The following is a 15,747-nucleotide window of genomic DNA, read 5'->3' on the forward strand; positions in this document are numbered from 1 at the left end:
GGGTCGTATCATCGATGGGCCTTATACGGGCCATATGATCGATTGGCCAAACATGGGCCAAACAGACCGCATTATAGCCGTAAACGGGCTAGAGTTGGAATCGTCCGTTCATGGGCTGACCATAACGGGCCATCATTAATAGGCCGTATTTGATGACGCTATGAAAACGGCCCAACGTATTAACGGACGACAAACGGGCCGACTGTAACCACGGGCTGAATTTGGCCACAAGCAGAGAATGACAGTAACGGGTCCGTAAGTAAACGAATGCTGGAAATGAGCCCAAGAATTAATGGGATCTGAGAAGGCCGAAAGATAACATGGGCTGGAAACGGCCCAACGGAATAACGGGCCATTAATGGGTATAAAGTGATACACTGTTCATTCTGGGCCAGTTTCACCACGGGCCGTTAATGAGTGTAAAGTGATACACTGTTCATTACGGGCCAGTTTCACCACGGGCCATTAATGGGCCAAGAGTTACAAATGGCCTCATATGGGCCAAAAGACTTCATGGGCCATACATGGGCCAGGAGTGAAAACGGGCTGGAATCATATTGGATGGCCCAGATGACGATACTGGGCCTAATTCGAATAGGGCGTAACGGGCCTTGGGTTAGTGGTTGTAAATGGGCTATATGCGAAGAGACCGTTAACAGGCTTTCCATGGGCCGGCCCGCCACCTTTTGACCAAGTCAAATGGGCCGGCCTTTTCACAGGAATGGGCCTCTGTTGGGCCGTGCCACGTGTCGACGTATCATAGGCGCCTTCTGTCCAATGAGTGGATGACATCTGTCGCAACGATGAGCCGACACATGTTTCCTCCAGCCAATAATGATTTTACACGTGGAAAATCCCCATTGGTTGGGGCTGTTAACGGGTTATTGGATCCAAAACCCGACCCGATAGCTTAACGGCATTCCGTTATGGTGGATGCCACGTGTCGGTCACCCTTGACGAAAGCACTTCTGTGACGCGTGATTTATCGTCATGGAAGTGGACACTTCCGTGATGATAATTTTGGTAATGTCATGGAACACTTCTACGATAGCACAGGTATGACTATCTTGATTCTGTCATAAAATAGTCATGGATGTACATGCATGACAAAAAACGCGACCTACAGTGACAAACACGTATCATCACGGAAGTGTATTTTTTTTGTAGTGCTTGCTGCTGCTCCTGAGGAGCCCCGCCTCGCAGCGGAGCCCGACGCCTAGCACCACGGCCCCCCGGCGCGAATTGCCGGTGACGACCCGCCAGGTAGGAACCCCCCAGTTCCTCAGCCCTCGCGACAAAGTCGCCCAGCGAGCACGGCGGCCGCGCCCGCGACCGTCCCTCGCTCTCACTGCCTCCCGAACTTACCTGCCCTACCTCATCGTCGTCCGAGCTGTCGCCCGCCAGCACCCAAAAGCGGTTCCCACCCAGTGGCGGAGCTAGCTCAAGTTTAGAGCCCGGGCAAGATTGACGTGCGGCCATGTTAATAAGGTTTTGCCCAAGCAAACTCTTCACTAATCTAATTTTCTCTACTACAATTCCATGGACATGCAGCATGGGAGCCCGGGCAGCTGCCCCAGCTCGCCAGGTGCTGGCTCCGCCACTGTTCCCACCGGACGCCGCCGGCTGGCGCGAGCTCGAGGGCAAGGCCGCCCTTCTCCCCGTACCCTGCCGCACCGTCGTCCACGTGTCTAGCTCGCCGCACGCTTACAGATCCGTCAGCCACCCGCCCGCGGCACGGGGATCGCCCGGCCGTACAGGAGCCGTTGGGAGCGCGCTCTCCATCAACTCTCCTACAACTACTCGCACTCCCGTACATCCGTGTCTAGATAAATATAAGGCAAGAATTTTCGGACGACATCCGTGTCTAGATAAATATAAGGCAAGAATTTTCGGACGAAGGGAGTACTTCTCAATCACGGGGGATTGGGACGTGAATGCTAGTTGCAAAAAAGGGACAAGGACTTGCCTTGCCAGTTGCCATGGTCGTCGACAAGGAATGGGGGAGACACTTTGATGTGTCCGTGTGCCAACCCCCCCATACCCGGCATCACTCCACGCGGAGCCCCGCCACATGTATATTTTAACTTTGCTAGGAGCATTACATTCCATGGCTTTGCCGGGGCACCCGCCTGATCGGTTGGTGCTCTGGAACCCAAGCTGAACATGCACATCCAAACCGGTAAAACCCCTTCAATTCAACGGAACCCAAACTGAACATGCCGACGTATGGTTTGTGACTATATTCAATGGCATGGAGAAGGTTCGCCCCGCCCGTTAGTACTAAAAAAACGAGGAAGTACTTTTCTCAGTCACGGGCGATCGGGACGTGCGAATGGTAGTTGCAGAAACGGACATGCACTTGCTTTGCCAGTCGCCATGGTCGTCGTCGACAAGGACGTGCACTAGGCTGTCACTAGCAACTTTAAATCCCCCCCCCCCCCCCCCCCCCCCCCCCCCCCCCTCCTTCTTGCAAAACATACGTTCCAACATTTGCTCGTTCCACCATGCCCGCCACAAGGCCGAGGATGATGTCTCACCGGCTTGTCCTGTCCGTGGCCATCTTCGCCGTCGCCGCCCTGCTCGCGCCGGGCGCCGCGGGATACCCGTGGCAGGACTGCAGCGACGACCAATTCGCGGCAGGCAGCAAGTACCTGGCCAACATCAACCTCCTCGCCGCCTCGCTCCCCAAGAACGCTTCGGCGTCCCCGGACCTCTTCGCCACCGCCGAGGCTGGCGCCGCCCCGGACAAGGTCTGGGCCCTCGCGCTCTGCCGCGGCGACGCCAACGCCACGTCCTGCCTCAGCTGCCTCGCGCAGGCCTTCCGGGACCTGCCCAACGTGTGCGACTACAGCAAGGTGGCCACCATGTACTACGACTCGTGCACGCTCCACTACTCCAACGCCTCCCGGGACCCCGCGCCGGTGGCGGCGCGGACATATAGGTACTGGGAGAGCACAAATGTCACGTCCGAGCAGGCCCAGTTCAACAGCCTCGTGGCCAGGCTCGTGAACGCCACCGCGGACTACGCCGCGTACAACTCCACGCGCCGGTATGCCTCCGGGGAGGCCGACTTCAACCGGGAGTTCCCCAAGATCTACAGCTGGGCGCAGTGCACGCCAGACCTGACCTCGTCGCAGTGCCGGCAGTGCCTCGCCAAGAACATGGTGCTGCTGCCGCAGCTGTTCGTGGACAGTACGGGAGCCAGAGCTCTTCAGGTCAGCTGTAGCTTCCGGTACCAGACCTATTCCTTCTTTGATGGCCCTGTCATGGTGCGGCTGCCAGCACCATCACCGAGCACCCAAGCACCAGCTCCTGCACCTGCACCTGTTGCGGTACCCACGGGTTTGACGCCGGCGACGGCATCCACACAAGGTGAGCTTTAATTTTCACCCTACCATGCTTGCATTTGCCTTACCAACGATTTGGCACAGTGATCGACAGCAAACAATTCAGTGTTTCCAGACTTTGGCAACGGACCAATCAGCCTTCTATACTTTATGATTCACATTCTAATTTTTTTTTGAAAAGAATTGGCAAATTTTGGCAATGAACCCCCCCAAAAAAACCCTGAAAGATACCATGATAAAACCGCATTTATTTGTGTGTACTTTTGGAGGAGGTTAAATTAACTAGATGTTTGTTTATAGTACGCTAATAACATTTCTGTACCTAGCTTCTAACAAAAGGAGCCATGTGGAAAATATTTTCAAGTTAGAGCGCCTAGAGAAAAAAAAATGGTTCCAATTTACAAATCAAATGAGATAGCAATCCAAATTTAGAGAGAAATATGTGAAAAAATACTCTTTCTAACATATTTTCCATTTGAGCTGACATTGTTCTTGTACATTGCTCAATTCACAGGGAGAAAATACAGTGTCCCTAGCATGGTTCTTATTATTCTACTGCCTGTTGTAGCTGCCATAAACCTTGTGGCTTGCTTCTTTTTCTGGAGAAGGAAGCGGCCACTAGCAAAAACAAAACAGTCAGGTATGTGCAAAATTCACCAATTTTCAACGGGAAAGATTTCAAAGGACCCAGAACGACCTAGACTATGTACTCGTTGTGACATTGTTATCCACCATTAAACAGATCCCAGTTATTTCGCTGACGAGGAGGACAATGGAAGTGTAGACTCGATGTTGATTGACATTTCAACCTTGCGGGTTGCAACCTGGGATTTTGCAGATAGCAACAAGCTTGGTGATGGCGGATTTGGTGCGGTGTACAAGGTGCTAAATAGAAATATTTCTACTAAAATTGCCAACCATATTGAGATTTTGTTAATTGAGCTTAACTTTGGTTCAATCTATTAGGGTATTCTTCCAGACGGCGACGAAATAGCCGTGAAAAGACTATCGAAGAGCTCAACACAGGGAGTAGAGGAGCTAAAAAATGAACTCTCTTTGGTTGCAAAGCTTAGGCACAAGAACCTTGTCACACTTCTTGGCGTCTGCTTGGAGCAACAAGAGAGGCTGCTTGTCTACGAGTTCGTTCCTAACCGAAGCCTCGACCTCTTCCTTTTCGGTACTTACAACTGAAGCATGCTCAAGTCAATTATGGCCTCCTTCTCTCTACATATTCGACAATAATATATTCTATGTCCATTTATTTTAATAATAAAAAGCAGATGCTAAGAAACATGTAGAACTGGATTGGGAAAAGAGGTACAAGATCATTAATGGAATTGCTCGAGGACTGCAATACCTCCATGAAGACTCCCAGCTCAGAGTAGTCCACCGTGATCTCAAAGCAAGCAACATCTTACTTGACAAAGAAATGAATCCGAAGATATCAGATTTTGGAATTGCGAGACTATTTGGGCAAGACCAGACCCATGGAATAACGAAACATGTCGTCGGCACATAGTAAGTACTATAACACTTATATCAGGCCAATCCAAGTGGTATGTTGCTTAATAATCTAGTGGTAAGTAACTAAATATAATGTACCCCACCATGTTCTTACAGCGGATATATGGCGCCGGAGTACGTGATGCGTGGGAACTACTCCGTGAAATCTGATTCATTCAGCTTCGGTGTCATGGTTCTTGAGATTGTGACGGGAAGGAAGAACAATGACTACAATAATTCTGAGAAATCTCAAGATCTTCTTAATGTGGTATGTGCTTGTTGTTCGAATATCTAACACCATTATTACTAGAGAACAACGTGTTAACCACTTAGTAGGCCACAGTTTTTTTTTCTAACAAGGCAAAGATTTACCCATTTCATTAATTAAGAAGAGAGCTTTCTGGCTAATTAGGGGAAAAAACGGGTGGAAACATGCACTTAGACTTAATTTTAAGCTCATGGCTACTAAAAATGGTGCAGATATGGGACCATTGGATGGCCACAACGGTGTTGGACATGATGGATCCATGCATGAACACCAGCTTCTCAGAGAGCGGCTTGCTAAGGTGCATCCATATAGGACTTCTTTGTGTTCAAGAAAACCCGGCTGATCGACCGCTTATGTCGTCTGTGGTCATGATGCTCGGAAGCGATACCGTGCCTCTCTCGGCCCCATCTAAGCCGGCGTTCTACGCCAAGAAGTCTAGCGACAACTTTGGCATCGCGTCAACTTAGTGCAATTAACATGTTCTTGAGTTGAAAATGAAAGAGGTCGACTCTCCGAGCAGTTTTAACACGGGCCCTCTTACCTTCTCTTTTACTAAAAGTGTATAATAGACCCGAGCTATTGATTTTATTAAGTAGTGATTCTGAGTAACTCTTACCTTCTTACCTCCGATGTGAAAAGAAGAGGTTAGAGGGGCCATGTTAAAATCACTTTGGCTCTAAAGTGGGTTTATTGAGTCAATGACTAAATAACATTGTGGTGCACTCGCTACATACATGCATTTCTGCTAAAGTGTGGTTTTTATTGACTCGTTGGACACATGTGTGTTGGTATGTATGGATAAACATGTAGAGCTACCGTGTTCATTTTTTACAGAAAAGACAGAAGCCCGACTTTATAAATAAAGACATCATGGCAAGGTTCAGAATAAGGTTCAACAGGAAGGCATGGATAGTTCAGGGCAAACAAGCCACGTACAAATCCTAAATGATCAAACCAAAGGATGCGTAGGCTTGACAATAAACACATAAACTTTGCGGCGGTTCTCCAAGGGGGGCAATGGGGTATATACGGTGATAGTGGAGGCGCGGATCTTGGAAACTATCAATGCAACACCATCAACATCCAAGGCTTTAGCGAGAGGGGTCCACTGCTGAATAAAGACAACCATTTTAAACAATTAGTTAGTATGACAGTTTGTAAAAGAAATGCTCAATCGTAAATTTGTTACGAGTAGTCCGCAAAGACAACCCAAGAGAAGCAAAAGAATTCCAAAACACCCTAGCAAACCATCCCAGGTACTTTCAAGGATGCGCGGGGGAGACCAGGGAGGGGAAGTGGGCTCCGGCTTGACAGCACGGAGAAGCGTCTCCGGTGGCGCCGCCGGACTTTGGACGTGGAGGAGCGAGCGACGGAGCATCAGCTCCATCTGCTCCTCGTGACTAGTATCCATCATCGCATACATCATGTCCTGTGAGAGGATGAGTGTCTGCGGCGGTGACTGGTGCGGCGACACCGATGTTGCGGTGCTGGTCCTCCTCGTCGCCGGACGAGATGATGATCTCCTCCTTTGCGGAGGAGCCAGCCGCCGACGAGTAAGACGGTGTCGCCACAATCCTCCGGAGCCGTCTGCCGGTGTCGAGGCCCAAGACTTGTTCATCACTGGAGAGTACTTTGTGGACGGCGCCGAACAGACTTTTCCATCACTGGAGACTTGTCTATCTGCTTTAATGTGGCGCAACGCCCAAAGTTGGTTTCTCAGGACGCTGCATCCGCATTCAAGCGCCGTCGCCCGAGAGGTTGCGTCTGTCAATGTCATCCTCACGTCCGGTCACATCACGCGGCATCAATGTCGGCCGCTGCATGCTCTAGACCGGCATGAATGCAGGGCGAGAAGCGGCACGGGCGTCAGATAGAAAGCGTAGGAGATGGGGGTCGGGGTGGGTGGGTGGGCCAGAGTTGTCGGACGCGTGTGTGGCAGCGGTTCGGACGTCCGCAAAGCCCCTCCCCTAGTTTGCGAGAAAAAAAGACTTCCGGACCGGCTGGCAGACGGATACAGGACCGTATTAAATGACAAAATCACGTCCGGACCACATACACGCGGTTTAAGGGTCCGCGTTAGAGATGCCATTATGTCCCCCACCACCATGCTCAGCCTACCCGGCGAGACAAACCAGTCCATTGGCTCCACCATAATCCTCGACGCGCCAGTTTTCCACGAGTGGGTCATCGAGTGGAAAACAAACAACGAGTCAAAGTTGATCAGCCGCCCGCGCAAGTGGCAAAGCCGTCCATGTCAAAGTTAAGCATCTTATTATGTGAAGACCAAGTACCGGCTAACAGGGGCGGACCTACGTTCACGTAGCCGGTGTCACAGGACACCGGGTAGAAATTGCGCTTACGTGTATACTACTTCGTATTTGAGGCTTGGACACCGGTAAAAAATTAATCTAGACACCCGTTGACTTAGTTGGAGTGAGCTCAGGCACGGCCCATCTAGTTGAAGGCCCATCCGGCTGTCAATCGTCTCGAGGGAGCAAAGAAAACAAGATAGCGATCGATTGGATCCTACCGCTCACATACGTGCTTATCCTGCGCCAGTTCGGTTGGTGCCTGCTTGCCTCCTTCCGTCGCAGCACCGCCGCCCCTCACCCCCTGAGCAATTGCTAGTCATCAGCCGCCATTCCCTGCGCTCATTCGCTGGCGGCTGCAGATTGCTAAATAATCAAAGGAAATAGTATTGCTCTCGGTAAGGTCGCCAATTTGTCTGAAACATATGTACATATCCCAATTTTCTCTAATTCTTTACCTAGATTGTATGGCCGGTGTTTTCAAATTCAAGGGTATTGCAACAGAGACACGGATTCTGTGATTTGATAAATTTTCCTTAGTGATTCACATCCATTTGGAACCTTGGATTATTTGTCGACGGTGCGGCAGCATTAAGACACAATGTCAAGTAAGTTTAACTTCACAACCATACATTTCGAAGAGCAAGCTTTATTTGTTGTTTCTGCCTACAAACACAAATAGTGTAACTCCTTGTGCACTTGTGATAACATAATAATCAACGAATTACGAGGGAATTTATGTTGCCTGATCATATTTGTTCCTATTGTTTGGAGATCTTATTTTTTATTGTTTAATTTTACACAATCAACAAGAATTTCAAGGGAACACTTCATTTTGATAATTATTTTTTATTATTGGACATTTTAAGCTATTTAATGGGTTACTTTTGTGTATATTATTGCATAGTATCCATCATTTATGGCGTACACGTGGACCCCGGGAAGTTTTTGTTCTAGGTCCGCCCCTACCGGCTAAAGAATTAGTAATCCATTGTTCGGCAAGATGCGCAGCCCGTGCCCGTGGTCTAGTGGACGACGTAGGGTGTGACTTGTTTAACAATGATCCGGCCGTTTCTGCATCAGTTTGTCTAATTCACATCTAAATGTTTTTTAAAGATGTCACATCTAAGTTCCCACAAATATACTTGCAGCAATCGGAAACAAAATAAAAACTAGAATAAAAAAATACACCACAAACAAAGTGGAAATCAGTTTAGATGTGGCATAACTATGTCACATCTAAATGTGTCCTAGAACGGAAGGCAGCAAGTTGCATCGCCAATTGCGTCGCGGTGTTCGTATGGGTCGCCGCCGGCGAGGTCCAGCCAAAGATGATTTCTAAACACTTGTGAAAAGATTTGGTTGACGGATGATTTCGTAGCCGCCTGCCTTTAGGACTTTGACCGCATGCGTCTCCGCTCTGCGTCTACACGTACGATGACACCGAATGCCACTTGGGAATTCCATGGTTTCCTCGCGCCCCGGCTCGTCCGGCAGACTATGTGGACCGAAAATGCTAGACTCACGGAGACTCACGGGGGTTTTACAGGCCTTCCTGCTAACCAATCTCTCTGCCCCTTGATTTTCAGGGGGTGCGGGCTCTTCCTCTCCTAGTTCGCAATCCTATTGGTCCATCTCTACTAGTCCGTGAAATCCGTATTAAATTCCTCCAAAGTCCAAGTTCAGTGGTATGGCTAGATAGCCACTAGCAGCATGTCGGGTCTATGGCCCTGGACAGACATCCATCACCTAAAATCAACGCGTTATCATATCGGGCTGATTGTCATAATAATCATCCGTATGATGATCGCAGTCAAAAAGAAAACATTCTAGTAAAGTCGCCGTACCTCCCACGAACTGCAAAATAAATCGAGCATGCTGACCTTCATATTTGGAGGTTGGGGCGAGTGGCCTCCATGTCAATGGTCTGCTTTCAACCCAGAAGAGCGTCAATTTTTTTGAAGGACATTTCACTAAATTGATATATTAAGGTGATACAACCGTATTGAAACTTGAAAGAATGTATAGCCTCTGATGGTGTGATGGACACAACAAACAAGTCTCTCGAAATAGGCTTTCGCCCCGCTTTATATATAAAGCAACGAACCAAAATACACGGCCGAACGATACAATATGATGGGGAGGTCCCCTTACAAAGCATATAAAAAAGATACAACATGAGCCTAGAACATGCTAACACCTCGCCAAGGCCCGAACACAGACCCCTGAGCTCAATGACAACTCCCCCAAGAGGGTGACGGCGCGAAGTGTCACCGCTGCCGAGTCTGAGAACAGACAAAGGTTTTCACCGTGAGCCCTAGCACAGAGACAAGATCCACGATGCCGTCTTCAAGAAGCAAGCGGCACCCATGGGCGTCGCCGACGGCGGCGCCAGTCGCCAGAAGCACGGGGCTTTCACTTGGACACACGCCTGCACCACCAAGAGGAGTCTCGACCACGACCTCAACGAGGGTCAGCTTGTCCATCCCAGATCTGGGCACTGCCATGGCAAGTATGAACCTCCCACCGCTACCTCCCCGTTCTCCCACACGACCGAGAGATGAAGCCACCACTGCTACCACGAAGCCTGTCGGAAAGCTAACCGTGGAGCCCATCGTCCGGGACCGCCATCCCGCATCCATGCCCCTGGGCACCGTTGATCATCCCCGTCTCAACCACCCAACCACAGTAGTAAGAGTGAAAGGGGCCACCTTTCACTCCCAGCCCGGCATCAGCCACCGGGTTTGGGTCGGCACCTCCATAGTAGGAAACGGCCACGCCTGCGTCCCCAGCCGATCCTGGTGGACCGGGGCTGGGGTGGGGGGGGGGGGGACAACCTAGTGACTGCCGACAGCCACCGTTGAGCATGCTCGAACGCCGCCATGTCCATGGTCATTGCCACCGATCCGTATGACGAAACCGCAACGCCCGGAGGGCATCCCTCAAACTAACGCCACCACAAACACCAAGCAAGAGGGACACAACGCGAAGGCATCCAACGCGGACCAAGTCAACCCCCCATAGCAGAGCACCGTCGGCCGTCGTCCACCACCAGAAACCAGATCCGCGTCGACCGTTGAACGTCAGCTACCTGGATCACACCGCCGTCCAACCAAGAGTCCAAGACAACCGTGCTGCCCCAACACCTCCACGAACACCTCCCGGACCGCACCTGCCTATCCGGATAGCCCGCTCCGGCCTGCCTCGGGCCCAAATCCGGCAAAAAAAAAACAAACATCGTTAAAAAAATACTAGAATATACACCATTTGTCGAACCAAATAGTCATTAGATCTACAATATTTTTTTGTCGATGATGCCAAATGTTGTATCAGTTGAAAATTACATGACTTAAATACACTAATCTTATACTTGATTCAAATTTTGTAACGTAGAAACATATATTATAACGTGAACACTGCCCTCCTGAAATGATAATCGGCAATAGCGAGACACTAAAGTGTCAAATGTAGGGTTTGATCACTAGTGGGAGGGGGTACTACCTCCCTTTTAACCATGCCATGTGTACTTACAGATGATAATTATGTGATACTCCCTCCGTTTCCAAATATTTGTCTTTCTAGACATTTTAAATGGTTACAACATACGGATGTATGTAGATATATTTTAGAGTGTAAATTCACTCATTTTGCTTCGTATGTGGTCACTTGCTGAAATCTTTAGAAAGACAAATATTTAGGAACGGAGGAAGTAGATCATTAAACGGGGTAAAAACTGGCAAACTATTCCCTAAATGGGGTGAGAACCAGCAAAACTTCGCGAAATAGAATAGTCTGAGTTAAAAACTGTTAATGAGATAATTTGGGCACAAATTGTTAAAGCAAAGGAAATTAAAGGTGAAGCTGCTATATGCAAACACGGCCCGAGTTGTAGTGAGTGGGTGGCGGCCACTTGCTATTAAATTTTCCCCGTTCTCAAAAGCTACCTTTGCTCGTCCACCGTGCGTGTTGCTCTGCTCAATGGCGGCCCATCGTCTCGCCCTGTCTGTGCTCGTCCTTGCCGTCTTACTGCTCGCGCCCGGCGGCCACGTCGCAGGAGAGCCGTGGCCACTGTGCGGCGACGGCGGCGAATTCGACGACAAGAGCCGGTACCAGGCCAACCTCAACCTCGTCGCCGCCGCGCTCCCCAAGAACGCCTCGGCGTCGCCCAACCTCTTCGCCACCGCCGAGGCCGGCGCCGTCCCGGAGAAGGTCACGGCCCTCGCGCTCTGCCGCGGTGACGCCAGCTCCAGGGCCTGCTCCAGCTGCCTCGTCAACGCCTTCGCCAACCTCCAGAACGTCTGCCCCGGCTCCAAGGACGCCGTCATCTACTACGACGCCTGCATGCTCCGCTACTCCGACGTCCAGTTCCTCTCCGCCGACGACTCCGGCCCCATGGGCCTGGACCTCAGCATCACGGTCCGCAACTCGGGGAACGCCACGTCGGAGCCGGGATGGTACCAGCGCACCGTGGCCACGCTCCTGAACGCCACCGCCGACTACGCCGCGTACAACTCCACGCGGCGGTACGCCACCGGCCAAGCCGACCTGGACCGGGAGTTCCCCAAGGTGTACAGCTGGGCGCAGTGCACCCCGGACCTGACGCCGGGCCGGTGCCGGGACTGCCTCTCCCAGATCTTAGCTCAGCTGCCGTTGCAGTTCACGGACAGTATCGGCGGCAGGCTTCTTGCTCCCCGATGCAGCTTCCGCTACGAGACCAAGCCCTTCATGAATGGCCCGGTGATCGTGAAGCTGCCGGCGCGATCTGGAGCGCCGGCGCCGGCCGTAGTGCCCATGGCTCCTGCATCGGCGACATCAGAGGGTGAGTGTTTAACTTCTCATGTGCTACTCTCCTTTCGCTGTGCATCCCCTCTGCTCTTCTTCCTCTGCTTTCCTCTACTCTACTCGCCTTCTCCGGCCGCTCAAACTTCAATTTTGTGAAACCTCTTATTGAACTCAAATATAGTTACCTGACACGACACACGAGTTATCTTAAATTGCCAAATTCACAGGGAGAAAGTACAGTGCTCCTGGCATGGTACTTATAATTCTGTTGCCCACGATAGCAGCCATAAACCTCGTCGCTTGGCTCTTTACATTGAGGAGGAGGCGGCGCCAGGCATTCACAAAGGCAAAGCAACCAGGTATACATGTCAGTTTGTCAGGCAAAACTCTCCAGCTACAGTGTCAGAGCCTAAAATGAAACAAACAAACATTTTATGCACTTATGTCAGTGACATCGGCATCTATTTTATATTAAAACAGATCAAAATTATTCCATCGATGAAGCGCAAGACATCGAAAGTGTAGAGTCAATGTTAATTGACATTTCAACTTTGCGAGCGGCAACCAAGGATTTTGCGGAGAACAACAAACTTGGTGAAGGCGGATTTGGCCCCGTGTTCAAGGTACTGAACTATCCTATATATCTTGAAGCCAGCAGGCAATTATGCATAACATTGAAAATTTTGTGGTTTAGCTAAAGCTTTCATACAATTTATTCAGGGTACTCTCTTGAACGGCGATGAGATCGCTGTGAAGAGACTCTCCAAGAGCTCAACGCAAGGGGTGGAGGAGCTCAAGAATGAGCTCGCCTTGGTTGCAAAGCTGAAGCACAAGAACCTTGTAAGACTGGTCGGCGTCTGCTTGGAGCAACAAGAGAGGCTGCTCATCTATGAGTTTGTTCCTAACCGAAGCCTCGATCTGATCCTTTTCGGTAACTAGTCCAGCCATGATTCTATTCTCCGTTTTCTCCACAGATTGAAATAAGAATGTAACATCACACTGATCTTAATACTTTTTTCTAATTATTTTGATGAAAAAGCAGATGAAGAGAAACGTCAGCAACTGGATTGGGAAACAAGGTGCAAGATCATAAACGGAGTCGCTCGAGGCTTGCAGTACCTCCATGAAGACTCTCAGCTCAAAGTAGTCCATCGTGACCTCAAAGCGAGCAATGTCTTGCTAGACATGAACATGAACCCCAAGATTTCAGATTTTGGCCTCGCCAAAATTTTCGGGAGAGACCAGACACAGGGCGTGACGAACCGCATCGTCGGCACACAGTAAGTAGTAGCATGAAAGACAGTAAGTTTTCCAGCAGTAGGTAGCTCACTATGAGCTCTTCTCATTGGTTGTTTAGTGGATACATGGCGCCCGAGTACGTGATGCGCGGGAACTACTCTGCGAAATCAGACACGTTCAGCTTCGGCGTGTTGGTCCTTGAGATCGTGACGGGAAGGAAGAACACTGACAGCTACAACTCCCAACAATCTCAGGATCTCCTGACGACCGTATGTGCTTGTTATCTGAATGTCTGACTAACTAACCTGCAGTGCAGCTTGGCTCATCGATCCTACAAATCGTGCAGGTATGGGAGCATTGGACGGCCGGAACACTACTGGAGATGCTAGACCCGTGCATGAGCAAGAGCTTCTCAGAGTCGGAGAGCGATGCGCTGAGGTGCATCCATGTCGGGCTTCTGTGCATCCAGGGCAACCCAACAGACCGGCCGATGATGTCCACGGTGGCCATGATGCTCGGCAGCGACACATTCTCTCTCCCGGCTCCGTCCAAGCCGGCGTTCTACTCTAGAAACGCCGGCGCCAATTCAAGCACCGGGTCAAGCGTCTCGATCCCGTCAGTGCAGGCCCGATCATAGATCTTACTTAATAGCAACAACTTCACTTGCCAACCGTAAAGAGAGGGTGTGCACGGACACGGATTTTTAGGACATGGTGACGCGCGAGGATGAAATCTGGACGGTCTATCTATGCTATAAGATTAGCTATTAATATAGTGATTGAATGATACCCAAACAATAAGCCAGGTTAATTCAGTAAATACGTGTACGTGGGTTGGTGCTAGCCATCTTAAGGCCCAGTTCTTTTGAGCAGATTGTGGAGAATTTTAGTCTGGAAAATCTGGAGCCAAAAGAACTCGAATTCACTTCCAAAATCTGGAGAGGATTCTCTAGAATCCTAGTGCAATCCAAAAGCTACCAAAAAGCATGATTTTCTCAGAATCTCAGGATTTTGGCAAGTCCCACCAAAGAAAACGTTTCAAAATAGAAGTGTACCCCTATCCCATGGAGAATTTACACCCGGAATGCCACTGGACCATCCACACACTGGCTCGAGAAAACGAGCTAGCGCCTTCGCTCGACCCCTGCCTGTTCGCATCGGGGAAAGATTCCCCAGCCGCAGCAAGGGCTAGGGTTGTCTCGCCGCCGCAGGATCCACCTCGCCGCCCAGGCCCTTGCCGCCGCCGGCCATAACTCCCTCCGCCGCCCCTCTTCCTTTGCTTCTCATCCACCCCTATGCCCTGTCTCCGCCCGCAACCACCGGCGCTGCACCTCCACGGCGACCCCGATGGGCTTCAGGTGCAACTGGACGGCCACCGGCGCTGCACCTCGACATCCATGAGCAGCCCACGCGAGGAGCAGGCCAAACCCACGGTGAGCCATCCTCTTTCCTATCTCTCTGCTCTTCATTTGTCTTATGCGAAATTGGATAGATAGACTGATTTATGTTGCATAGGTAGATGTATTGATGCTTGAATCTATTAGATAGATGGTAGATGTATTGATGCTTGAATCTATTAGATAGATGGATGCATAGGTAGATGTCATTGAAAGAACATTTGGTGTTTTCAAGATGAAATGGCGAATTCTTGGAGATGAAGGCATACCTCGGTAGAAACCGGAGACCCAAAAGATGATTGTCACTGCATGCATATGTCTCCACAATTGGATTCGTGATGGCAAGTTACGTGATGAGCATTTTGACAAGTTCGACAATGATGTATATATGCAACCTCCATTGCCGTTTACAGGTGCCAATGCTCTACCACCATAAGATTATGGTACCATGAACGCAGTACGCGAGGCGATTGCTGCTAGTCTCGTACCTTGAGATTATTCATTTTTTTAGTTCATCCACTTTTGTAATGAACAAATCTTTAAATCCATTCTAAATGTAATATTTAGCAATTTTTATGACATTCGTAAATTACTTTCGTACTCATATTCGACTAGATACTGTTAGAAACAACAATGTGTTAATAAATTCATCAAACATTTTCTGTCTAAGGGTACTACAGACATTTCAACACACAATTCTTTCCAGAATCTCAACCTACAATCCCAAAAAAGAACTCAGCAACAAATTCTGGGAGAAGCAGACTCTGAGAGAATTTTTCAAAATCTTGATTCTGCAAAATCCTGTGTGAAAAGAACTGGGCCTAAATGGAATTGGATACAAGCGAATATGCATGCAAAATACGGTCTTGACAGTTCTTCCATGTTAATGTGGTGCATGCCATT

The 15,747-nt window shown here is 49.7% G+C and overlaps 2 protein-coding genes across 4 annotated transcripts; both read left to right on the plus strand.

Moving 5' to 3' along the window:
- The first annotated feature begins 2,490 nt into the window (after positions 1–2,490).
- On the plus strand, positions 2,491–5,830 carry LOC123148540 (cysteine-rich receptor-like protein kinase 6). The gene is made up of 7 exons (XM_044567979.1): positions 2,491–3,372; positions 3,862–3,987; positions 4,090–4,229; positions 4,314–4,524; positions 4,628–4,865; positions 4,968–5,118; positions 5,331–5,830. Exons 1-7 carry the CDS (start codon positions 2,505–2,507, stop codon positions 5,583–5,585), a joined length of 1,989 nt encoding a protein of 662 aa, XP_044423914.1. The 5' UTR covers positions 2,491–2,504; the 3' UTR covers positions 5,586–5,830.
- Positions 5,831–7,682: 1,852 nt separating this feature from the next.
- LOC123148523 (cysteine-rich receptor-like protein kinase 6) lies at positions 7,683–14,316 on the plus strand. Of its 3 annotated transcripts, XM_044567965.1 has the most exons (9): positions 7,683–7,825; positions 7,919–8,035; positions 11,482–12,246; positions 12,437–12,568; positions 12,690–12,832; positions 12,930–13,140; positions 13,252–13,489; positions 13,567–13,717; positions 13,795–14,316. In XM_044567965.1, the coding sequence occupies exons 2-9, from the start codon at positions 8,029–8,031 to the stop codon at positions 14,083–14,085; spliced, it is 1,938 nt and encodes a 645-aa protein (XP_044423900.1). In that variant the 5' UTR covers positions 7,683–7,825; positions 7,919–8,028; the 3' UTR covers positions 14,086–14,316. The 3 variants fall into 3 exon arrangements, with proteins under 3 accessions (XP_044423900.1, XP_044423908.1, XP_044423896.1); XM_044567973.1 differs by having other exon boundaries at positions 7,684–8,035; XM_044567961.1 differs by lacking the exons at positions 7,683–7,825; positions 7,919–8,035 and having other exon boundaries at positions 11,118–12,246.
- Positions 14,317–15,747: the final 1,431 nt, after the last annotated feature.

The sequence above is a fragment of the Triticum aestivum genome, chromosome 1B (assembly GCF_018294505.1).
Source record: "Triticum aestivum cultivar Chinese Spring chromosome 1B, IWGSC CS RefSeq v2.1, whole genome shotgun sequence".
NCBI classification, from domain to species: Eukaryota; Viridiplantae; Streptophyta; class Magnoliopsida; order Poales; family Poaceae; genus Triticum; species Triticum aestivum.

What these genes read in the sequence shown, in the direction of transcription:
- LOC123148540 (XM_044567979.1), top strand. Translation starts at nt 2,505, where the DNA reads ATGCCCGCCACAAGGCCGAGGATGATGTCTCACCGGCTTGTCCTGTCC. An exon ending in CCTCGACCTCTTCCTTTTCG is followed by an intron (nt 4,525 to 4,627) that starts GTACTTACAACT and finishes AATAAAAAGCAG; the next exon opens with ATGCTAAGAAACATGTAGAA. An exon ending in CTCAAGATCTTCTTAATGTG is followed by an intron (nt 5,119 to 5,330) that starts GTATGTGCTTGT and finishes AAAATGGTGCAG; the next exon opens with ATATGGGACCATTGGATGGC.
- LOC123148523 (XM_044567961.1), top strand. Translation starts at nt 11,406, where the DNA reads ATGGCGGCCCATCGTCTCGCCCTGTCTGTGCTCGTCCTTGCCGTCTTA. An exon ending in TGCATCGGCGACATCAGAGG is followed by an intron (nt 12,247 to 12,436) that starts GTGAGTGTTTAA and finishes CCAAATTCACAG; the next exon opens with GGAGAAAGTACAGTGCTCCT. An exon ending in GATTTGGCCCCGTGTTCAAG is followed by an intron (nt 12,833 to 12,929) that starts GTACTGAACTAT and finishes CAATTTATTCAG; the next exon opens with GGTACTCTCTTGAACGGCGA.